This window comes from Sturnira hondurensis, unplaced genomic scaffold (assembly GCF_014824575.4).
Source record: "Sturnira hondurensis isolate 20B ecotype Veracruz unplaced genomic scaffold, ASM1482457v3 Scaffold0010448, whole genome shotgun sequence".
NCBI lineage: Eukaryota > Metazoa > Chordata > Mammalia > Chiroptera > Phyllostomidae > Sturnira > Sturnira hondurensis.
In genome coordinates, this window is record NW_028083079.1 from 337,770 (window position 1) to 362,921 (window position 25,152).

Here is a 25,152-nt window from a genome sequence, read left to right on the forward strand (position 1 = left end):
CTTGTTACTCAAGCCATTTGTGCCTTGGCTTTCTCACGGGTGAGGATGATTTTTAAATCATGGGTGATAATAACCCCTGCCTCATCTTGGGTGTTACGAGGGTCGAGCTCACACGGGTAGAGCATTTGGCTGCTTGGCACGCAGCACCATGGTGCGCTCAAATTCCGTGACGCTTTAAGTGCTTGCTGTTTGTTATACGATGTGCAGTGTGGTTGCTTCCCTCAAAACCGACAACCCGCCTGGTGAGGTCTGTTGCTTGAAGTATGGGAAGTCACTGAGCATCCCCAGCCTGTGCTCAGACAATTGCCCGATGAGGAGCAGGTGGTTCTAGAGGAGGATGGGGCTCCTCCTCCGCACTGGCTGTCCCTTGAGCTCGACTTGGTCTTCGCTTCCTCCGCGCCTTCACCTGCCGACTGGCCTCCCAGCTCGCCCCTTCTTCTGTCTTAAGTTCCAGCTCAGAAGGATCCTCCACCGGAAACCTCCCCCAACAGCTGGGGGTCATCTCTCAGCCCTGGTGCTTCCAGAGCACTCTGACTGAGTCATCTGCTCCTTCTGGTGGGGATGCCACCTTAGCTCGCCTGCCGGAGGGGTGGGGAGCAGCCAACAGTCCCTCTCGGCCGCCCTCCTGGTGGAGAGGGCCTGGCGAATGGCTGACTTTGGGATTCTAGACGGCGGGGGGCAGATGGCTGTAGAAAAACACACCGGGGCTTGGGCCTGGGCTGGGAGACCATCTCTGCGCTCCACCTGGCCCATGACTGGGGACCCCTTCCTGCACAGCCCACGAATTCCTGGGAGGGAAACAAGGACCGCTCCGTGACTAAGTGGCTCCTTGTTGAATTTCAAAATGGCAAAGACATTTGGCATGTTGAGAGGAAAACCCACATGGGTGCTGCCTCCATGGCCCTCATCACAGAGAGGGGGGGAGGGAAGAGGCCTGGGGTGGGCGACGGCTCCCTGACCTGGCCGCCTCTCGTGGGGGTGCGACCTCGGCCTTCTCTGAGTCAGGCTTCCCCGCAGACAAAGGCCTTGCAGCTGTGCCGCTACCTGGTGAGCTGTCACATGGCATTTCCTCCAGAGATTTCCCTGTGTCCCGTGCCTGCTTCTTTCTTTTTTTCCAGAAAGTCCCCCACACAGCCCTCTGGGCGGGGTAGCTGGCCGTGCACGAGCAAACTGCTGAGGCTCTGTAGCCAATTCTAATGCAAGTCTTACCTTTTGTTCCCAAAGGTTCTTCCGAAGACCTGAAATTCTGTGTGCTGTATCTAGCAGAGGTGAGTCCTTCTCTCCGAGTTTGAGGAGACATCTGTGACCTGGTGCTTGAGGGGAGATGTTGGCATGGGTTCTCGTCCAGGGTTCTGATGCCACTTCCATCCCACCTCGTGCAGTGGCCCTGGGCAGGCTCAGTGTGGCAGTTTCCTGCCCTGCAGAATAAGAAACAGCCCCGTGTCTCTTCCCTTTGTGTAGAAGAGCAGAGGACCCTGTGACCTCCTGCTCAGGACCCGTGGTCTCCAGCACTTGCAGGGGCGGGTCATGGTGGGGGTGTGGCCTGACAGCTGCCCATCACCCTATTCATTCGGGAGCCCTTCCTCTGGGATTGCCCTCATTCTGTGCCTGCCTCTTCCTTCCTCTTTTTCTAGAAAGTACCACCCAGGACCCCTCCTAAGAGTCTTGTCAGTGTTTACAGTGGCCTGGAGGTAATTGTACCTTTACCTGGGCCAGATAACACTGGCTGAAGGACACACCAGGTGTCTGTGCTTTGGGCTGGAATGATGCCCGCGAAGTGTGATTGGCATTCCTGGTTATCTCGGCCTGATCAGGAGCTTGGATGGGCAGCACCATGCCTTCGCTGAGCAAAGTTGGGCAAACAGCTTATTGCTTGCCATGGTTTGGGAGATAAAATGTCATTAAACCAGGGGTTTAATCAGAGGTTCTTGGTGATGAAAAAGCTGAGCTCCTGAGCCATCAAATTCATCGAGATTTTTAGCGAATTTTTTGTTCCCAACCTGTGTGTCTGCTAATGTGAGCAGGGGAGCTCTGTCTCAAGCAAGGGTTCACTAGACCCATTGCTGTCTTCTGCTTCTACTTAAGTCTATCCCACCCAATAGTCCTAGGAACCTGTCTGACCTGTGGGAAAGTCTACACTGGCCACACCCTGCGGGTGGGGCATGGTCTCCACTACCTGCCCAAGAGGAGTACACCCTTTTGAGAAGGGATGGGTGTGTCATCTGTGACTGAAAAGCATTCCTCCAGTTCCTGGCTAAGATGGGAAGTGCAGGCCTTTGAGAGAGTCCGCTCCAACAGACTTCTCCGGAGAAGGCGATTCAATAAATTAGCTTCAGGGGAGAGCAGAGAGTTGCCAAGGGCTGTGTGCACTGTCAGAGCTGAACTGGGGACCCTGGCTGCCTGGACTGGCAGCCCAAGGGCCCAGGAGACATTGGATATCCTCCCCAGGGTTGGCGCATCCCAGCGGGCACTGGGAGTCGATGGCGGAGGCGCTTCAGACTGAGGGGGTGTTGAGTGAGCAGCTCCGAAGCTGTGAGCTGGGCTGGGAACAGCCAGAGCATTTGCCCCTCTATCCTCATACTCTGGATTCCGATCCTCTCTGGCAGGGAGTGAAATGAAGCCCCAGGTTCTTTAATGCCAAGAGAGCTTCCTGCCAAGCTGCGTTTGTTTTTCCCAGAGAAAAGCGCTTCTGCTCATTCATTTCCTGGGAACTGAGACCTCCCAGCCTCCCAAAGACTGATGAAGGGATATTGATCTGGGGCCTTTTATTTCAGTTAAGTGCCAGGTGATCTGACCCCAGGGGGCTGGGGAATTGAAGTTCACAGGCAGTCAGAAGCCTTTCTTTCTCTTAATGGGCTGCTGTTTATGAGAGGCATGTCTGTAACGAAGGAGACCAGATGCCTGCCTGCTCTGTAGCCTGGGATGGGCCTCAAGGTGGTTTTGGGTCACACGGGGAACCCCGAACTCACATCTTGGATGGAACTTCCAACAAGTGGTTTCTCTTCATTGCCTAACAGGCAGGTGGCACCCAGAGAAGACACCAGGGCAAGAGAGTCAGGATTTGGAGAGCGTTTTCCGCTGCACTGAGAAAGCCCCAGTCACCCTGCTCTGCTCTGTGCCTCAGCAGCAGGTCTTGAGTGGGGTTCCCCTAAACAGTCCTTGGTCTGGGGGCCTCTATTCCCCTGGACACGTGTCCCTCGGCTCCTGCCAATCCATGGGGCAGATGCAGCCCGCTGCTGGTTTTGGAGCACCAGGGGCACTGTGTCAAAGCGCACACGGACCAGGGACCGTTCTCTAAGGAATGCTGGCTCCGTTCACTTCAGCCTGCACGTCAGGGTTAAGAAGACCTAGACTGACATCTCGGTTCTGCCGTTTCCTAACTGAGTGGTCTAGGCACGTCACTTACTCATCTCTGAAACAAGGCGAGGAGGTCTATTTTGTGAGGTTGTTGTAATGATTAAGTGAGATTCAATAAGATGCTATGTCCAAGGCACTCACTTAGCTCAGAGCCTGGCACACAGTGAGGTTAACAATGAATGGCCATTGTTATTTAGTCGGCTTCCATAGCAGGAGGAGAGCGTCTCATATTCATCTCCCCTCCATTACGGACCTCACCAATGGCTTATTGATCTTTTAAGAAGAAGGCTAAGAGGACTATCTCATGTCCTTTGTAATGCACACGTGCAGTTACACAAATGTGACAAGATCACAGGCTCTGGAGGAGACAGAAGTTCGACTTGGAATGTCTCCTCTCCTGAGACCTGGAGCCGCCAGCGTAACCTCTGAACCTCTGTTTTCTCACTGAAAAACCGTAGCGCCTGTGCCTTTCCTTCCTCCCTGTGTCATGGGGTCATTGGGAGAACGTTTGTCAAAGCAAGTGGACAAATGTAAACTAGTACAAGGAGAGGTTTTAGTTTTTACAAAGATAATATTCTTGTAGGGACAGGGAGGTGAGGCAAGACGGGAGTTTTAAAGAGGCCAGGAGAAGCTGGTTTCTGGTTGGATTTGGGGGCGCTTGTATTTGAATGGCGAGGTCTGGGCCTGGCGCTGCTGTACCTGGAGAGCAGGTCTGTGCTTGGCTAACCACCCTGCAGTCTCGAGGCCCTGCCTCTGAATAAGTTCTGTGAGAATGTCTTCAGGGTAGCTGGCCCCCTAAGCCCTGGAGCCTGGTACTGAGGGCCGGTGTGCATCAGTCCGCAACTGACAGGTTGGGTCACATGGTGGGTTAAGAGAGAAGGTCCACCTGTGGGTGCAGCCAGGACGGCACTGGGGCCCCATTTAGACAGACTTAGGCAGATGGGCATTCAGCCCCCCAGAGGGCTGGCTCTGTGCCGTCTCTCCTAGCCTGGCCAGCCTCAAAGCTCTAGGCAGCACCTCAGGAGGAGTCTTGGGCCAGGCGTCCAAATAATGCACACCATCTAAGACAGCTAGCCGCCGGGCCAGGCCTGGGCTTAGGTCCTTAAGATTAGAAACTTCTCTTGAGAACATGGATGGCAAAGTGCTTTTTTTAAATTGATAATTTGATAAAAGGAATTGTTATTATGGCAGACTTCCTGCTTTAGAACTGAAAGAGAAGAGGATTTGGGGCTCAGAGAACTTAAGGCATTTGCTGAAAACCAAACAGCAGGGTAGAGGCAGAACCCGGCCAGCTTTGTGGGGTGATGGCTCTTTCCAAGCTGGAGGGGCCCAGAGCCCCTGCCTCAGCCCTCCCCTGGCAGGGGGGCAAAGGGCCTGTTTGTTGTGTCCTGCCCCACCTGATTCTCCCTGGGGAATCCTGGGGTCTTTTGCTGGGTGTGTCCTACCCTGTAGTGGGCTGGGATTCTGGGAAGTGGAGGAAACCTGTTGTTAAGTGGTAGGATTGCCTCACCTAGCCACCCAGTTCCCAGAAGCCCTGGGGCAGGGCTTTCTTCCCTCTCTACTCAATGTTTTTAGGAAGATCAGCTTCTGTGCACTTTTGGGCAGGAGAAGAATGGCTGTACCCAGGGAACACTTAGCATGGGAGGTGCCCCGCCCTGAAAGGAGGCTTCCCTAGGGTTGCATTGGGTGGCCTAGTAGAGAATGTTCCCAGATGCTGTTAGGTGACGCCGATAACCACTCAGCCCAAGAGTCTCACATGAATGTCAGACTTTGCATTCCCTGTTCCTTCTGCTGAGTTTCTCTCCAGCACTGTCTTTTCTGGCTCCTTACCGTTCAGGACCCGCTCTGTGAGTGCTGCGGAGACGCCTTCTCTGGCCACCAGGCTCAAGTAGGAATATCTCCCTATGTGGCCTTTTCACAATTTATAATTATATTGTTTAATTGTTTATTGGTTTATTGTCTGCCCCCAGCTGAGGCCAAGAGCTATGTCTCTTATTTCTCCCTTTACCCCAGGGACTAGTCCAATCCCTGACACATAGCAGGTGCTCAATAAATATGTATTAAATGAATGAAGTAAAAACAGCAGTAGCTGCTGTTTGTTGAGGCCTGAGATGGCCTTCATCACTTGACCGTCCCTTTCTCCGAAGTGGCTCTGAGACATGGGGGGCAGCATTATCATGCCCATGTTGTAGATATTTCTGGGGACACCAGCAAGGAAGTATCCTCAAGCTGGGATTCAGACTGAGCCTGTCCAACTGCAAACCAGGGCAGGACTGCATACAAACACTGTCTTCTCTGTTTCAAGCCGTCCAGGTCCTGCCCTTAGCCAGCCCTGGCTGAGTTCATCTAATCGCAGCCCTGCGTGGTTATAATCAAATTCCAGTGGAGTCAGAAGGAGCTCCTGATCCCCTGATCAGAGTGTGCTGTAGGGGATGATCGCACTGGGCATGCTGCACCGCCCCTCCCCGCCCAGTGCATTCTGACGGCTTCGGGGGCCCCCTCCCTGGATCCCCGAAAAGCAGGCTTGGCTTCGGCCTCATCCCCAGAGTCCCTCCAGGGAGCCAGAGCTTACCGAGCCATTACTTGCTAAGCACCGTGCTGGGTCTGGATGAAAAAGGCCTTCCGAGAAGGAGTTCCTGGTCTAGTTGGGCAGACAAGGCTGCAGCACTTAATAAGGTTAAACGGCAAAGTGGGATTTAAATGACAGCAGTGCCAGAGGCTGCTGCGCTCGGGGGGCTGAGTGGCCCTGGTCAGACCCTGCTCGTGTGCAGGCAGTGGTGGGGCTGGGAGGGCCACAGGGCTGTGCCTGCCAAAGACTTTCCAAAGGCTTCCGTCGGTATGTCCATCCCTCTAACCGTGGCCTGGTGATCAGATGAGTGTGCCCTGGGTGGGGGAGGGGGGCCTGGCAGCTGCGGAGGGGGCTGCCGACTCCACAGAGCATCAGCAGGGCAGAGACCTTGGCCCTCTGGGTTCCCCACGTGCTCTCCCAGCTGCTGCTTTGTGCTGCCTATCCCTGGGGGTGACCTCACCGTCTCTGTTCTGAGGCTCTCCACAGACCTCCACTGTGCGGAGAACCACCACCCGCTACCCTTCCCCCAAGCTGTGGGCACAAGGCTCTCCAGCTGGCCCCCGACCCAGCTTCCCTGCTCCTCTGGCTGCCTCGATGTCACCAGGGATTAGTGTGCATTTGTGGCTTTTAGTGGGCACTCCCCTCCCTGCTGCAGCCTCGCCCTCCAGAGCCCGGGGATGGGCCGGGGCCTGGGAGCCCCCAGAACCAGGGAGCAGCCTTGACCGTCCCTTTCTCTGTTTTCCCTGACGTCAGAAGGCAGAGTGCTTATTCACGTTGGAAGCGCACTCGCAGGAGCAGAAGAAGAGGGTGTGCTGGTGCTTGTCAGAGAACATCGCGAAGCAGCAACAGCTGGCGGCCCCGCCCCCACAGAGCAAGGTAAGGGTCTCGCCCTCCACTGCAGCCCCAGCCACCTGGCTTCCCCTAGGGGCCTGGGCCCTTGGGCCTCCGAGTTGAGCTTGAGGCCAGTCTGAGCTCAGGACTTGGATCTGGATAACAAGCTTGGCAAGGAGGGCAGTGCTCTATCATCTCTCCCCCTTGGCACTGCACTGGGTCCGTTGAGTGGGTTTTGTGTTGCTCGGGCAGAGCGACAGAGCCAAACTGAGCCTGACCCATCAATTCTCAGCTCTGTTCTCTGGTTTGCCCATGGCAGGGTCTAATGTAGGCCGGCCTCCCTGTGCCACTGGGTGTGTGGTCCCCCTCTGTCCCTGGGCGGGTTGTGCCAGGGGCAGCACACTGGTGTTTGACGCTGGCCCAAGGCAGACGTAACTGGGAGGGGATGTTTGCAGCAGAAGCTGTTCTGATAGTTCAGTGCAAGCCCCAGCCCGCTGGAGCCCAGTGGAGTTTGCTGGGGACTGGGGGCCAGCTGGTCGGAGTATCAGGGACAATTAGAGACTGCCGTCTGAAGTGGGTCTGGAACAGGCCCCCTCAGCAGGTTCTGAGCCTATGGAGGGATGGAATGGGAGATGGACCTTTGTCCCCCAGATGCTAGCTACAAAGCACAGTTGTATTTCCCCAATTTGGAGCTGCTCAGGTCCTTTACTAGCTGAAATTGTTGGCTGTTTGGGATTTGGTCTGGTTGGCTGCAAAAGGAGCCAAGGTGGTTGGTCTGCTGGGTGGGCGGAGAAGATGATAAATGAAAGTGAGTAGCAGCCTGTAATCTTGCTGGCCTTGTTGCTTCTTCCTGATGCGTTTAACTCCATCGTGCCCCCGGGCAGCAGGCATAGGGGTGGGGGTAGAGGGGTCTGCAGAGGGCAGGAAGTGGGGAAGAGGGAGGTGTCTAGTTGGTGGTGCACAGCCGCTCCCCAGCTATCCCCTAAGGGAGTAAGCATCTGAGAGTTATATAATCGCAGACCTGACCGTTATTTTGTTTCACACTAGCCAAGGGGCAAGAATACCTTTGCTGAGGGAGGGCTGTGGGAAGAGGGTGGACTTTGGAGTCACACTATGCTGCTGACCTTGGCAGTGTGACCTTGGGTGAATCGCTATACTAACTTGGAGCTTTGCTATCCTCATCTGGGGACAATCGTTCTCTCTCAAAGTGTTGTGCGAATTGAATGGGATGGTGCATAGACAGTTCATAGCACAGTGCTTGGTATGCAGTAGGCGCTTAGTACCTGTGGGCAGCACCCCCCCTCCAGTCAAGGCTGCTTGTTGCTACACTGGCTGCTTCCTACTGTCAGTTTCTCTTACTGAATAGAGACCCAGGGAAGCTGTGGGCTGCCTTGTGCTCTCCATCGTGAGTTGGTTACAGTCAGAAGCCAGGCCACTCCCTGTTCACTGGGGCAGTGCCAGGGGTGTCACATGGCCAAGCTTGTGTCCCCCAGCTTTCTCGGTCTTGGGCTTAGCTCCTTCTGGTGTGCGGGAAAGAGTTCTTTCTGCTCCAGCTCCAGAGTTCTTGGGCTTGGAGTGTGTTGGCAACGGCCTTCTCAGTACCTTGGGGAACCTCGCCATCATTAGTTGACTAAAGGTAGGCTGGGTTTCTGAGACTGGCTCTGGTCCCTGCAGGGCTGCGGGCTTGGCTGACGGATCCTGGAAGCGCCCCAGGACTTGAGGCCGGGCCTCTGGGCCACACCAGGATGTGAATATCCTGTGCGGACAACCGTTGGACGCCTCTTCAAATTAAAACTCTTTAAACATTTGATGGAGAAGTTGTATACTGGGCAGGAGGAGAAAGGTAAAGGAGAGGCTGACCGCTGGGAGAGTCTCAGAATTGCCTCCTTCCTGGAGACCTGGGCCCAGCCCCAGGCTTGCACACCCCACTTGGCCCACCCTCCTTAGAAGGCAGTTATGTTATCGTCTTTTATTCATCAGGATCTTTGGGGGTTTCAGTGCCCATCTTTACACACTCCCACCATGCACACTTAGAGAGTTTTTGGGCAACTTATTCCTTCTGATCACTTACAGAACGCTCCCTGAGAAAAGTTGGGTAAATGTGATTTCTTCCAGCCCCACAGAGTGGCAGGAGTGCTTTAGCAGCCCTAATGACTCGGCCCAGGTGGCTGTCCAGCCTGCACTCGGCTCTGTCAGGTCCGGGAAGCCTCAGAGGTGACTGGGAACCTCCTTTTCAAGGGCTGGGCCACAGCCTCTCCACTAGGGTACTATCCAGGAAAGAGGAGAAGGGAGGCCAAGCAGAGCTAGAACACCGGCTTCTCGCTTTTTAAGCAGAAAGAGCCGTTCTCGGTCAACTTGTCCAGACTGAGTAGCAGGCCTTTCTTACCATCTGTTCTTTTGCTCTTTCTGGATCCTCTGCCTTCTGCTGCACAATGGAAACCACTGCCCAAACCATTCCCTGGTGCCCCCCTCCGACCAACTCTAGTGTTTCTCCGGGGAAAGAGGGGTCAGCAAGGCACCTCCCCAAACTCCTATGCTGCCCCCTTCCTTTTCAACCCCATTCCTTTCAACAGTGTTTGCTGACACCTTTGAGTGGGGATTCTTCAGACATTTCAAGGAGTGCAAAGTTTCCCCCAAATGTGCAAAACATAATCAATCCGATATGCCCTGAACAAACAGGAAGTGCTTTTTGGGAAGGAGGAAGGCATTGGAGCAGGATGGATTCCAAGGAGGATAGAGAGGCATCTGTGGCACTACCTGCTGCGTGACCTTTGGCAACCACTTCCACAGTGGCGGCCTCAGTGGTTCCTTCTGGGCATTGGCCTGGTGGCTCATTCCATCTCTTCAAGCTTTGTGATTATCATGAAAGCTGAGGACCCAGGGTCACCCAGTCTCCGTTAGGAAGCTCTGTCCTGAAGATGTCTGCATAATTGACTGCTGTGAAATCTGCTATCTAAGGGGCCAGGTCTGCTACCCTCCTGGGGGCAGGAAGGGGCAGGCACAGGCTTGCTGTGCTGTCATTGAGGTTCCTGTGACCTGTGGGTTGTAGGGTGGAGGGTCCCAGCTGTGGCAGGGTGGGACCCAGCTGCCTCACAATGAGGCAGACAGAAGGCGGACTGCATACCTTCTCTGAGGAATCCATTGCCTCTTTCTTGCTCACTCTTAGCTGACCACAGTAGGCAGGAGGCTGCTTGGAGCTGGCCTGCATGCTCTCCGTCTTTGTGTAGAAATAAATGACCCACTCCCTCTGCTCTCCCAGCCTCTGTCTTTTGCTCACCACTCCCTTCTTCCTCATTATCTGTCCCCTCTCTTGCTTCATTATCTGTCGCTGCAGGGCACCTACCTTTTCTTCTGCCTGGGATAAGTTTTACTGAACTCCCTGCATGGGGCATGCTGTGATGCATCTCATCTAGACTAACTTACAGGTGGTCTTACTTGTGGCCATTGAGGTTTTTAGCTAGTAGGGACAGGCAGATACATATTACCTTGGTTATTCAATCAAATACACATAATAGTTGCCTGCTCTGTGCCAGATACTAGTTTAGGTCCTTTGGGGTCATACAGATGACGAAAACCTGATTCCTGTCCTTATGGAATTCTCCTTTCATTAACCGGATGTGACAACGGCACCAGAGTGGCAGTGTGAACGTTAAAAGCTGTGCCTGATGGGTCCTAAGAGCACCCCATGGGGGCTTGGCTGCTCTGTGTTGCCCCCATAGGCACAGCGTTGGGCAGGGCCACAGGAAACCTCTGAGGAGAGTGGGCTCCCGCCTGAGCCAGCAGGGAGGAGGAGGGGGTGCAGTGCGGCATGTCCTACCCTGTTCTCAGGGCATGCCCTGGGCTCAATGGTGGCGACGCACAGATGAATCTGTCACACTCTTTCCTTGGGAGATCACAGTCCAGCGGTGGAGACAGATGCACCAACAGATCCTTCAAAAATAACATAGCAAGTGATGTGGGAGATAGAAGCTCTTACCGCTCTGTGACCTGGGGCGAGGCACTGAGCCACTCTGAGACGCAGCTTTTTCATCAATAAGGTACATGGATTAATAGGGGTCTTGTGAGGATTAGACTCATGTCAGATGCTTGCAAAGTGGCACACAGGAAGAGCTCTGTGAATTACTACTATTATTACAGTTATGTCTAAGTAGGAAGATTCATCTAGTGGCCTTGTTAATCGAAGCCGAATCCTGCTGCTCTGAGCACATGTGACAACTGCTCCATGTCACGTCCTGTATGAACTGCTGTATTCCAGGGCCCTGGCAGGGCAACTGAGGCCCCTGGCTCTGCTCAGGCTCTGAGACTTCCCAGATGTGATGCTGAAGTGCTTGCCACCTTGTCATCTCTACTGGGCAGCTAGACGGGGCCCTGGAGATGCCAGAGTCTTTCTGAGCACCTTAGAAAGGAGCAGGGGCAGGTCCTGGAGTCTGGCTGCCCAGGCCTGAGTGGGCAGCAAGCTAATTCCAGTTCTGTCTGGTTCCACAGAAACTCCACCCTTATGGCTCTCTCCAGCAGGAGATGGGGCCGGCCAACTCAACCAATGCTACCCAGGATAGAAGCTTTACCTCACCAGGACAGACTCTGATTGGCTGAGCAAACCCAAGGGCGGGACTCTGCTTCTGGCAACTTAACCCTTTCTTGGGCATCCCCTACCACACAGTAACCTCAACTGGACCCAAAACTGAGGACCAACATGGTGGGTCTAGGGCCATCTGAAGGGAGCGGCCCCACAGGTGTGTGTGGACTGGATCAGAAGGACCGCAGTGGTGCGAGAAGCCCTGCGGGCATGTGCACACTGACATCAGAGAGTCCCGAGTGGAGAAGACTCAGAAACATATTCCCTACAAGGAAGAAGAAGGCGAAATAGCATCTGGGCTTCTGGTGATTCCAGTGCCTGCCCTGGGGGCAGCAGGAGAGGTTGGGAGATGTTGGCCCTGGTGGGGAATCATGCCCTGACCCTCCTCAGCCTGAAGACATCTTCCCCTAGTCACGCATCTGGACTCATTCACTCCTCCACTCAACAAACAGATATTTGGGGACATCTGCTTTACGCCAGGCTCTGTGCTAGGAGCTGGGGACACTGTGGAGAATGAGATGGATGTGGTCTCTGTTCTCATCAAGATTTCAGCTCTGGAAGGGGAGTTGCATGAAGTAAATGGACATCACCACATGTGTGTATGTGCGCACGCACACGAACACTCACATGATCACAAACTGTGATAGTCCATGAAGGAAAAAAACAGATTCCTTTAAGAGAGAATAATACTTAGATTGCCCTGTGTGTGTATGTGTGGTGGGGTGATGGAGATCATAACTCTTAAGCTGGGACCTACCAGCCGGAAAGGGTTTAGCCAGTCAAGGACTTTGGAAAGAGTGTTCCGGGCATATGGAACAGCCTGCAGAGGGTACCTGAGATGGAAGCTTGGCGTTCTGGAGGGACGGGGCCAGGCCAGTGTGGCTGGCACTTAGTGAGTAGGGTGGGGACCAGGTCACACAGGGCTGTGGTGGTTAATGTGTTATTGATTTTATTCAAGACACACTGGCAAGCCAGTGAAGGCTTTTGAGAAAGGGAGTCACAGAGTTTCAGGCATATTTCTAGAAGATCAGTCTCATGAGGGGCCCAAGGAGCTGTGTGGAGGTTGGTTAGGGGGTCCCTTTAGTTCTCCGGGTGAAGGGTGGTGATGGCCTGTCCTGGATGGTGGCTGGGGAGACAGGGATGTGAATGCCCAGTCCCTGGGATGGGGTAGAGGCTCTGGAGTGAGTAGAGAGAATTTCCTGCTTCTTCATTCCTGCCCCCAACTTCCCCCACTATGCCTTGCTCTCTCGGTGGGTGCAAGTGAAGACTGCATCCAGAGCCCCCTTCCAGAAGGCTCCTTCTAGAGCCCTGCCCTGGCCAGGCCTGAGTAGGGACCAGTGCCGAGATGTGGGGCTGCCTCTGGGAGCTGGGGGCAGTGGGTGCTTCTTCTGGGCACGGTGGGGAAGTTCACAACCCCCAGCCTCAGCAGAGGTTGCCTCCCTCTATCCTGAGCTGAATGGTCTGACCGGAGCTGGAATATGGCCCTCTGGAAACTGATTTGGTTTGATTTCAGTAGAGCTCCTAAAGTCAGGGACCACGGTGAGGCGGGGCTCAGTACTCTAGAGGAGACTGTCCTACCACCAGGCTAAAGAAAGACCTCCCCGGGGAGGGGCCAGTGATTAGCCTGCTCCCTGACTGCTGCACCCCCCCACTGGAGCCCAGGGCCAGGAAGGTCTCATGCTGTTTCCTGTGAGGCCTAGAGCAAGGGAAGCCCAAGGCCACAGGTGTGAGTGGGATGTGTAGGGTCAGGGCCACTTGCATGGGGAGAGGGGGTCAGAGAGGCTGGAGAGGTGACTCTGGTCAGAAAAGCTCCAGACCCTGGACACTCGGCGCTGTCCTGTAAGACCTCCTAAGTATCTTCGGAGAGGGCTCTTGTGCCCTGGCAAGTTTGCTTCACTGCCATGGCCACCCAACCCCCAAGAAGGGTGGCCCAAGGAAGAATTCGTTCCGCACCTCTCACCCTCCTCCAGTCTAGGAAAGATGAGGCTCGAGGCATGAGTGGTCTAATGGGTGGAATATACTGCCCAGGACCAGGCGGTTCTCCACCCTGCAGGGGGATAGGCTCCGCCCCAAGTGGACAAGTGATGCACAGTGTCTGTCAGCCAGGACCCGGCCTCGGGGCTCATTCTGAGAGGCTGAGCAGCTGGGTCCGCTCAGACGGCACTGCGGCTGCACTTTGATTTCATTTGATTCCCTTGAAAACGACATTAAGGAGAATTGCCTGTCTGGGAAGACAGCAAGCTTGTCCCTCTGGGACCTGGTGACTGACCTCTCTCCACCAGACAGGTGCAGAGGACAGGAGTTCTGGGCATAGCAAGGTGGAGAATCCAAATGCAGGGCCCAGCCCTGGGGCCAGGTTTCCCCCCCAACCCCACCCCACCCCTTGCCCCAGCTAGCTGCTGAGTTGGGCAGACGCTCACGCCAGGGACCGAGGCCCCGCCGGCAGCTGGGGCAGCAGACATCAGCTCCTGGAGGAGCCGCGACTGTGGTGAGCCAGAGTGCCATTGCTGCTCTGCCTCTCAGATTGATGACACATTTAATTTAGCACCGAGGGCTTGAGACAATGAGACCTGACCGGCGGCCACTGCTCTTCAGTGCCCTTGTCTGTCCCAGCCGTCCAGGAGGATGGACAAGCCACCGAAACTGTGCTTGAGAGTCATAATCACGGGAAACATAGCCGAGCCCCTCCCTCCCTCCACATAAATCACACGGAGAAGCACATACAATGGTCTCTTTCCTGATGGGCCAATTGTCTTGGTTGGGTGTCTCTGGGCCAAGGGGCTGGGAGGATGGGAGCACAAGCATTTATTGTTGACAAGGCCATCTGTGTGATTTGAATACAAAGTGGTCCTTTCAGTTCCCCGGTACACCCTCCATTCTCATTTTCATGTGTCCTTGTGTCTCAGGCTCTGGGTCTTTTGGGACTCTCGGCCTCTCCTGTACGCAGTCACATGTGGGGCTCTGCTGGCCCTGGGGCTTTTGGCCCTTTGGGAACTGGAACCTGTTGGAAATAATGATGCTTATTTATGTATGTCTAGTATTTTTAATTCTCTAATTTTTTTCAAAAATTCTGCCACCCACACCCTCATTTCTTACACACTTTACCAAGGGGGTTCTGTGAAGTGAAGATGCATTTTCACATCAGAGGGCTCCCCAAGTGAGAGCATGGGCTTTAGAGATGGCGACCGAGGGCCCCAGGCATTGTGTCCCCTAGGCCTCCCAGCAGCCTGGCTTTGTGAATGAAAGTGACTAGAACTCAGAGACATTTGGTGATTTATCCAAGGTCACAAGGCTGTTTAGAGGCTGAACTATAGCCCTTAAGTCTAGGCCTTCTAACCAAATCCATTGCTCTTTCCAATGCCAAGGTTTGCCTTTCAGGGATGAAAGTGAGAGAAATCAGTCATCTCCTCCAGGAAGAGGCAGGAGGAAGCTATCCCGCGCCTGCAGGAGTTGTGGCCCTTTAAGCTTTAGGACAAATAAGTAAGATGCAACATTCTCCACTCAGAGGAGAATGAACTTCAGAGCTCATGTTTCTGAGGAGTGGCCAAAAGGATCAGTAGCTTTGCACAAAATTTGCAAAGTCTGATATGAAAGATAAGGTGGAGCTCCTTAAGACAGACTGGGGGTGGGGTGAGTGTTGGCACTGAGACTGCTGGGCCACTCCCTTCCCTCTTTGGGTCTGGCATTCAACAGGGCCAGCAGACATAGCCCTGGGTGTCCAGCTGCAGTGGGGCGTTGGCCAGAGGCAGAAAGGGATGGCTTCAGGTTCAGGCCAGGTACACTGAGCCAGGGTGGGAGAGACTGTTCCAGGTTCTGGGCCCAGATTTTGCTAATGGGCTACCTTCATATCTTAACTCTTAGTAAGTGGGAATCAACTGGACTGGATTTCAGGTACCTCCCTAAAGAAGCAGACTCTTCCCTAAAATGCTCAGCTGTTTTCCAGTCTCTCCAGGTCCCCTCCCACCTCCGTACTGCTTGTCTGCCTGTGGACAGACTGCCTTTTTCGGCATCTTGCCCTTGGACTCAGCCACCTCGCTATTCTTTTTTTAGCTGTTAACAAAGACAGCACAATCTTATCATCTATCCTGTCTTGACCTTATCTTCCCTCCAGCTTTTCTCTGCAGAGGCCCGCCATCCTCCAAATTAGTCCCAGATCTTTGGTTTAAGGGTAGAATAATAATACTAGGTAATTTGGTGAGCAGGTATACTGTGAGCCTGGCACAGTGCCAAGCTTTTGACCTACATTGCCTCTTTGGTTCTCATTTCGGCCTCTTGCGGTTCCTTATCCCCATCACACGTATACTCTCATTATACCCAGCTGATAAATAAAGACCACGTCTCAGAGAAGTTAAGAAACTTGCCCAAGGTCACGCAGCTAGTGGGCGTCTTGACTCCAGAGCACCTGCTTTCGATGGCTTGGTTCTGTTGTTTTCCGGCAATCATGGAAAGCGGCATCCACGTTGACAGGGGAAAGGGATGCTGAGCAGTTACAGTCCTGCTCCAAGACCAGCGAGAAAGGCTGTGGTCTTCAGAGTCAAGCTCAGGTCTCAGCCCGCCCCTCGAGGCTCTCTCTGCTTGCATTGCACCCCTGCTTGGTGCTTGCGCCCTGGCCACACCGGACTACTTCCCTTTCTCGAAACTCCCCGTGCACACTCGTGTTCAGGCTGTTCCTTCTGTCGTATGCTGCCTGCCTTCCTGTTGCCTCTGCTGACATGATCCCCAGCCGTCCAGTCTTGGCACCTCCTTGAGGCACCTTTCTCAGGTTTGCATCAGAAGTCGTGGCTTCCCCCTCTGCATTTCCGCAGTATTTTGTTCATTCTTCGTACAGCATGGTAGGTGGGTGTGTCTTGCCTGCGAGACTGGGCTTCTAGGAAGCCAGTAGGGGCCATATCTTATTTATTTTTCTGTTACTGCCTGGTCCTTAGGGGATGTTGAGGATTGAATTGGGTCGCATGGTTCAGACCCCTCATGTTCTAGAATCTAGATGAGGAAATGGAGGCTCACAAGTAGGCAGTGAACTGGCCAGGGTCATGGGACAAGTTAGCAACAGAGCTGGGACTAGAACTCAGGCCTCCTGACTCTCTTGGCTCTGAGGTCTTTCTACCGCACCTCAAGCTTTGCAAGCTCAGAGCCTGGAACCCCACTTGGTTTATTAAGCAACCTGGCCAGGTTCACTTCCGGGTCATGGATTCCATCATACTCCATGCTGACTTCTGGGCATCCCCCGGGGAAAAGGAGACCTGATGAAAGCGACTCCTGTAGTTGGTTCTCTTCCCTCTCACTGAGCCCTTGGCCCTCAGAGAAAACTCGGGCAAGGTTCTGAGGATCTTGGTTCAAATCCTCCTTTTTCTGGTAACTCACTGGGTGGCTTTGGACAAATTACTTCACCTCTCTTCAACACAAACCCCAAACTGAGGAATATAGTACAATATTTATTTTTGTAAATATAAAATTTGATAGAACTGTAGACTCTTTGAATGTGAAGCTGAAAAGCTCCGCCCACTGAGATCAATTGATTAACAAGCTGATTTATAGAAACGAAGACCAGGAGAGGCAAGAACTTGGTCAAGGTCACATGGTTGGTCCTAGAGCTGAAACTAGGACCCAACCCCCTACCTTCTAGGCCAGGGCTCCTCTTTAGTGACTTTTGAAGAATTTGCCAGGTTGAGAAGGGGGAGGAGACGTGGACTGTCTTAGATGCTCTCATCATCTCTCTTAGCTGTGTTGTCAGGAAAAGTAAGTCACACGGCTTTGGGCCATAATGGAAATAGTGAGACACGGCCCAGCTGAAGGCACAGGGGGTGGGGAGGTTGGCTCATCGGCAGCTTGTCTAGAGATGCCTGGTATGTTCTCGGTGCAGGGAATGAATGAGGCTGCTGTTTCACCTGGAGGTCAGAGAACGGCAGGACTTAGGGAGGCACTCTGTGTGGTCAGTTCTAAAAGTAGCAGTGGGATGGAGCTGAGGGGAAGAGGAGGGGTCTCCTTGGGAGCTGGGTGGGACCTCACCCCCTTCCGCTTCCTGCCAGACCCTTTGCGAGGAAGTGCTACAGATTCAGAGAGGTTAGATCTGGGCTGGGTCCTGGAGCCATCCTCCCCCACGTCCCCTTCTCAGGCTGAAGAGGAGGCCCTGGAGGCTGGGAGAGGGGAAAGGACTGGCCAGCAGCCACCAAGCCTGGGGAGAAGGTCCCAGATGGCAGGCTGTCTTCCTCCTGCTGCTGCAGCAGGGTGGCTGTGAGGTTTTCTCTCACTGCCTCTGGGGGAGCACAGGGCCTGGGAATTCCTGGGGCCGGATGTGTTCGGGCTTCCTGAGAGTTGCCCAGCAGGCGAGAGGCCTCCTCTCTGTCTGCCCTGAGCCCTGACCTCAGCTGGTTGGCCGTTCAGTGCCACGCCTTCCCTTTGCTAGTGTTCCCATCCTTGCTGATTTGTCTTTCTGTCACCCCCTGGACTGTCTGCAGGCAGAGAGGACAGGGCTAACATAGAACTGGTGTGCAGGACAGAGGGTCTAGTGTCCTGGGACCTTTTCTCTGCTCTGCCCCAGGACCAAGCAGAGGCCGCTAAGGTAGAGGCAGGGACCTGGGTTTCAAGGCAGGCAGGTAGGCCAGGTTTCTAATCCCCGCTGTGCCTCTCACTAGCTGTGGGATTACTGGTGGGTCACCTGGCATGTGTCAGATGAGATGGGGACATTTCTCTCCCTGGGGTTTGTGAGGGTGAAAGGGATTAGAAGGCACTCAGTGAAGGGGGCTGTCCCCACTAGATCGGGCATGAATGCATGCTCCACTCTGCACCCATTCCTTGGGGCCTCCACCCACGGGGCATGGCAGGCGTTTGTTCCTGGTGCAGTTAACATTTTTGTTGTGTTGTTACAAAATTACCCATGTTTATCGTGAAGAAAACACTCAGTACAGATGAACCAGGAGGAGGAAATGAAGTCCACCCCAAATCCCAACACCCGGAGAAAACCTCTGGTCTCACATTTGGGGGTGTATCCTGTCAGACAGTTGTTTATACATACATATATCTCATGTGCAATTCGGGGTTACTAGTGCAGTTTTCTAAGTTGCTCTTTTCCCATTTAACAATGCGGTATATCCATGTTTCCATGTCAATAAATATTCTTCTGCAACATCATGTTTAGTGCCTGCAGAGTATTTCATTGTGTAGATGAAATGGCCTTTATTTAAATAATCTCCAGAAGTTTAACATTTAGGTTGTTTCCGACTTTTCATTGTTACAAAAACCTGAGGTTAAAAAAAAAAATTCTTGTGGGTATACCTTGGTATCTCCAGCATCCTGTAAATAGGATTGACTCTCCGCAAATATTTGTTGAATGAACATTTTGTTAGAGTAAATTCCTGGTAGTAGAATTTCCACATCAAAGGATACATATTTATAACAGGGGTTCCTGATACCTATTGCCAAATGACCCTCAAGAACAATTATACTGTACACGGTCCAACACAAATAACGCCCCCTTTTTTATTACAAAATCATAACATGTAATTCTGTAACATAATGATATTACACTCAAACACACTATATGACATTGTAGGTGAAATGTTCAAATTAAAGCTATATTATTGCATATAGATTGTTACCCTACCCACCACACTCACGCAGGTGTTACTTCTGCCGGACCCTGTATAATCCGCACTTGAGATTGACCCAGCCACCCTGCTTTGCCCACAACTTTCCCTTTTGAGCACAGGATGTCTGCCTCGTTGGGACACCCCTTAGCTGCAAACCAACCGAGACACTGGTTGGTAAGAGAATGCCCACTTCCTCACGCCCTCACCAAAGCTGTGCACCGTTACATGTGTTAGTAGGTTAATTTCTTGGATTACTAGAAATGTTGCATATTTATATGCCTTTTCATCACTTACATTGCCTCTTATGTGAGTAGCCTGCTCAAGTTTTTTTTTTTTTGCTCATTTTTTATTGGGCTGTTTATAGTTTAATCATTAAGTCACAGGAGCTCTTTATATAATAAGGTATTTGTGTTAGCCTTTTATTTTTTTTATCATTTTAAAAATTACAGATGTTTCTGACTTATAGGGAGTCATAGTTATACATTGTTTTGGTGGCAGCTCTGTTGAGATATCATTCACATATCACACAATTTACCTGACTAAAAGTATGCAGTTCAGTGGGGCTTTGTAGTATGTTTACAGACTTGTGTGACCACCACCGCAGTGGGTTCTACAGTGTGTTTGTTATCTCCAAAGGGGTGGACGTTTTCTATCAGCAGAATCACAGTCTTTGGTCTTTTGCGCCTGGCTTCTTTCAGTTCATGTAATGTTTTCAAGGCTCATCCACGGTGTAGCCTGTGTCATTCCTTTCTGTGGCCTGATAACATTCCACTGTATCGATCTACCGCCCTGTGTTTACCCATTTACCTGCTGAGGAACATTTGGGTTGTTTCCACCTTTTGCCTCTTAGGAACAATGCTGCTATAAACATTCGTGTGAAAGACCTAATGTGGACTTCCATTTTCATTTCATAGGCATATACCTAAGAATGGAATTGTGGGGTCAAATGATGACTGTTCAACTTTATGAGGAACTGCTAGACTGTTTTTGAAAGTGGCTGTGTGATTGCACATTCCCACCATCAGTGTGTGAGGGTCCCGGTTTCTCCACATCCTCTCTCACACTTATTATCTTCCCATTCCTTAAATGACAGCTATCCTGTAGTTGTGAAGTAGTATCTCACTATGGCTGTGAACTTCATTTTCTGGTGACTAACATCATGTCTATAAATTTTTAATATTTTTCCCTTTGGTGTTGTGTTAGTCACCCCAGGATTATATAATAGTCATTGTCCCACCCTTGAACTTTCTGGTTTTATTTTTTCAAATTTTAACATTTCAGTCTATGTGGAATTTACATTGGTATGTGGTATGAGCCAGAGTGCTTTTTGCTTTTCTCCGCTATTTGTTTCAATATTTTACATTAAATTAGCATAAGTGTCCACTTATCACTCTTTGTTAAATTAAAAAATGTTTATTTTCACATATTTGTCTTCTTAAGTGAAATTTAGTATGATGTTATTCAACCCCTACCTCTTCCTTACTCTCCCCCAAAATGTTGAGGTTCTGATTATCCTTATGTCAAAAACATGCACCAGAAAGGAGGGTATTGAGATCTATACAATACTCTCTTTCTATCCAGGATTGTGTCTTCTCATTTATTCAAACCTTCTTTTAAGATTTCCCAAGTAAAGTTTTGAAAAACCTTGTTTTATATAAGTCTTGCACATTTGTTGTTAAACTTACTTCAGGAAAAAATTTAAAAATTGTAACCTACTTATAAATAAAAATATTTATTTATTTAGCATTATGTTCTTTTTATAAAAATCCTCACCTGAGGATATGTTTCTTAATTTTAGAGAGACAGGGAGGGAGGGAGGGAGGGAGAGAAAGAGAGAAAAACATTGATCGGTTGCTGCCCCGTACATGCCCTGAGCTGGGGTCGAACCTGAAAACTTTCAGTGCCTGGGACGACGCTTCAACCAAGTGAGCCACCTGGCCAGGGCTTGCGTTATATATGTTCTTTGATAATATACTTGTACAAAACTCATATGAAAAATCTGAGACAACTGAATAAAATAAGTAAAAAAAATCCTTCTTCTCACTACTCTGCTGCGAGTTTGGTGGGATCTCTCCAAATACTATTCCGTGCATATATGCAGGCATAGACTATGTTTCATTTTACTAAATAATAATATATCATACAAAAGTTTCTGTAATTCAGTTTTTTAAAACTCAATACAGCATATCAATCTTTTACGACTGTACCTAACGTTCTCACTCTTTCTGTTTAGTAGCCAGCGGACCACAGTGTATTTAACCACTCCCCTGTGGAGGTGTGATTGGGCATTTCCAGTGCTTTGATGTTATGAGAGTGACACTGTGATAAATGTCCTTAACCATGTCCTGTGCCTTATGTCTCACTGCATTTTTCTGTAGGACGTGGGGCGGTGCACACTGTCAAAGTGCTCTGCAAATATCCGCCTCCTGTTTGAACATGTCATCAGCATTATTCCTGTTAGGCCCATTTTGCAGATGAGAAAGCGCAGGAACAGAGACGTTAAGTCAATGTGCAGTTCGCATTCCTATAGCCAGTGAGTGAGAGTTGCCTGTTTCCCTGCCCCGCACCTAACGTTTCCGGGCCGTGACGCCTTTCGTTCTTTGTTGGTATGAGGAGTGAGAAAATATATTTCACTGGAATTTGTAACTGTGGGTTATTAGTGAGGCTGAGCTTCTCTTTACGTTTATTTACATCTCTTTACGTCATTTCCATTTCTTCTTCTTTGGCTTCTCGGTTCATATCAGTTGCTCAAGTTTCTACTGGTGCTTTTGTCTTATCGGTAAGATCCCTTTATATGGTTACAATATTAACCCTTTCCTTGTTGTAGAGCTTACGAATACCTTTTTCCAGTTTGCCATTTGTCTTTTAACTTTGTTTATAGTAGCTTTTGTCATTCAGAAATTGACATCTTTCTGTAATGAAATCTTTTCATAATCAAGTCTTTTTGGAGGGGTGGGTCAGGGGCTCTACTTTCTAACACCTTTCACACTCCCAGATTGTAATGAATATTCTTCTATATTTTATCCAAGGGCATTCATATTTTCAATTTATCTGTGGTCAATCGAGTGCCTGGTGTCAGATGGAACTCTCATTCATTTTTCTCTTTAAATGGTTAACTAATTTTTCCAAAGTATCTTTTGAGTTGTTTTTCCTTTTCTTACTTGCAGACCAAATTTCTACACAAATCTGAGTGGGTTTTTTAAATGCTCTGGTCTCCCTCATTAGTCCGTCTAACAGTGCATCAGGTTGAGACTTCATGACTATAGCTTCATGATGTGCTTCAATAGTCATCAGTGTCCCCAGGCCGGTCGCCATTCCTCTGAAGTTACACATCCTCACTCTGGTGGGCCCGTGATTTTACCCTTACTTTGCACAAACACCTTTCAGTCAGGAATGACGGCAGATCTAGAACAGTTTGTCCTCACCTCTGACTACCCACAGTGAGTGTGTGGCCTGGCCCATACTTCTGTTCGCTTTTCTTCACGCCACCTCAATACTGTTGAAAACATCTAGCATTTCAGTCTACGGCCACAGCACCCTGAACGCGACCGATCTCGTCTGATCTCGGAAGCTGAGCAGGGTCGGGCCTGGTTAGTACTTGGATGGGAAAACATCTAGCATTTCAGTTTCTGATTGTTGCTGTTTTAAAACATTAGTTCTATTACGTGTTAAGAATCAGTTATTTAAATTGCATTTAAAGACTCAGTGATGTTATCCGTAGTTAAGTGAATAGCTGTCTCTAGTTTCACTGCTTCTTGGTCTCTAAGATACTTCACCATCTCACACTGGACTTCTTGATTTTGACTCATTTTTGTGTGGAGAGCTTTCTCTAGCGATTTTTCCGGAAAGGGTCCGAGGGTAGCATACTTTCTTAGTCTTTGTAAGTCTGAAAACATTTGCCCTTTTTCTGAGTGGAGGATTCCAGACCGTCTGTCTCCCCAGAAACCTGGCAGCAGCACATTGTCATCCCAGCATATGGGGCTGGAACAGGTGCCTCGCTCACTCGGTGCTTTATGGAAACGAGCAGGATTTCTCCATCTAATCTTTGGAATTGAGAGATTTAGCCGGATTATTGCTAGTTGTTTGTTCTCTTTTTTTGTAATTTTCCCTGGTGCTCACTTCAGCTCTTTTAGTCTTAAGACTCAAGTTTTCTCTTAGTTCAGAGAAATTTTCTGTTAATTTTTGGACTTGTTTATTTTCTATGTGTTCAATTCCTTCTTTCTCGATTTTCTGCTATGAATAGTAATAATACTAATAATGGTACCTAGTATTTATCAAATGTGCCTTTCTGCTATAAGATGGAATCTGCCCAACACTATTATTATCTTATAGATGAGGAAACAAAGAGCTTACGTAGATCGTACGAGGTCTTGCAGCCAGGAGGTGTAGGCCACGATCCAAACCCAAGCGTCTGACCCCAGCACCCGTGTTCTTAGCTACCACATTATGCTCCCTGCTTATCAAATCCAGCCCTCAGACCCAACCCAGTGGGAGCAAACTTGGGGGTGCTAGAATGGTGGAAGTGAAAGCCCTTGGGAGACTAGACCGAAGAGGGCATAGGATCATCACAGGTCTCCCAGTGAGTTTAGAGTTGGGGGTCTTCCCCGCCCTCCCCTTCCCTCTGCTTGGCCACCTTCTTCAGGCTTCATCGCTGTCCCCAGAGCTACTGCATGTCTTCTTGCGGATCTCTCTCTGCCTCCTGGCCCTTTAATCACCTCTCTAAACAGTGGCCAAGAGAACTCCCTCAAGAGCAAGTCTGGTGCCTTCTCACTGCGGAATGTTTGTTGAATGACTGAGTGAACAGATAATTTCGGAGTGCCTGTTGTGCGTCAGACACTGTGCTAAGTGCTGATGACACAGTATGCATTAGAAATCTTCCCGTTGCAAGCGACAAGAGTCCAACTCAAGTTAGCTTCAGCTAGAAAATGGAGTTGATGGGTTCAGGACCTTGAACAATGTCACCAGGACCTGGGCTCACCTGCTCCATCTTTTGATTCTGCCTGCTTATGTGTTGGCTCACTTCCTTAGTGGTGGCACTAATGCCATCAGAAGTCCCTGGGTTATGGCCTCTGATTCGGTGGCCTGGGCATAGGCCCAGCAGTCCAAGCAGACGATGGACTGAGGGGAATGTACTGATGAACCACATCTGGCAGCCAAGGTCACAGGGCTGGCCTCCACATATCTGAGCAGTTGCTCTGTGCTGAACACTTCCCAGGAACTTGGGTGGTCAGGACACAGCCTGTCCTTGGAGCTGGCAAGCGCAGTGGGTTGAGGATTAGTCCCAAAAGCCTGAAATCTCAGGCCAGCATATGGCTTCTTGGGCTGGAGCCAGGAAGGGAGACAGTCGTGGGTCTGGCCATCCTGTGCCACTGCAGGCGCCCAAGGTCAGGCTGAGGCTGCTAAGGTGATTGCAATATGCACCCAGGCTGGAGGCAGAATCCAGCCAGTGACAGCCCTCGGGGCCAGCTCTCCAGGGGGGACATTTGGTCTCCTGGCTTTCACTGCACACGGGCGGCTTCTTGCTGTGGCTGGGAGACCCAGTTCCCATGAAGAGGTTGGGAATTGTCCTTGCAGCCCAACATAGCTGAAGAAGAGGCAGGTGGCGAAGGGGGAGACTTTTTGGGAACCTGAGTTGAGGGCAGAGCATCCAGGTGAAGATCGTGGGTGTTGGAGCCGCACTGCCTGTGCAGCCCATCACTCTCACCATGCAACCTTTCTGACCCTCAGTCCCCACTCTGTAAGACGGGGGTGGTGACAGTAGTCTCTTGCTCAAGGAATGTTCATGATCATCAGCTATTAGTACATGCCAGGTACCAGCTTTGCTTTTTACACGGACCCTCTCTAGGCCCATGCTGTCCTTTTACACTTGATGACAACAATAACAACACAACAATGATACTCCTATTTACTGAGCACTGACCTTGTGCCCGGCACTCCTCCTACACCGTTCATTAGTCCCTGCTGGGCCCCGTGAGGTCAATGGTTATAGCCCCATTGTATAGCTGAGCAAACTGAGGCTCAGAGCCATTGAAATGACTTGTCCAAGATAACTCACACTCAAGGTTTTTGCATTCCAAAGCCTGTGCTCTTTCTAAACACCACTGACTGAAACCTGTCACTGAGAGAGCCTGGAGGGGCTGGGGACTGACCATTGAAGGGCAGGAGTGGGACTGGGGCCACCAGGCATCCTGTGTGGCTTCATTTTAGAGATGCACCTCTGAGGCCAGAAAGGG

General features: G+C 51.0%; 1 protein-coding gene across 5 annotated transcripts in view; it reads left to right on the forward strand.

Annotated features, from left to right (window-relative positions):
- The window catches only part of RGS3 (regulator of G protein signaling 3), a 118,044-nt gene that overhangs the window by 56,420 nt on the left and 36,472 nt on the right, over positions 1-25,152 (forward strand). For 3 of the 5 annotated variants that reach the window (XM_037059095.1, XM_037059096.1, XM_037059097.1), the window contains 2 exons: positions 1,225-1,268; positions 6,680-6,802. In XM_037059095.1, coding sequence (XP_036914990.1) covers positions 1,225-1,268; positions 6,680-6,802 — 167 coding nt within the window. Of the gene's footprint in view, positions 1-1,224; positions 1,269-6,679; positions 6,803-11,242; positions 18,462-25,152 lie in introns of those variants that run through there. The other 2 variants (XM_037059098.1, XM_037059102.1) reach the window with 1 other exon arrangement.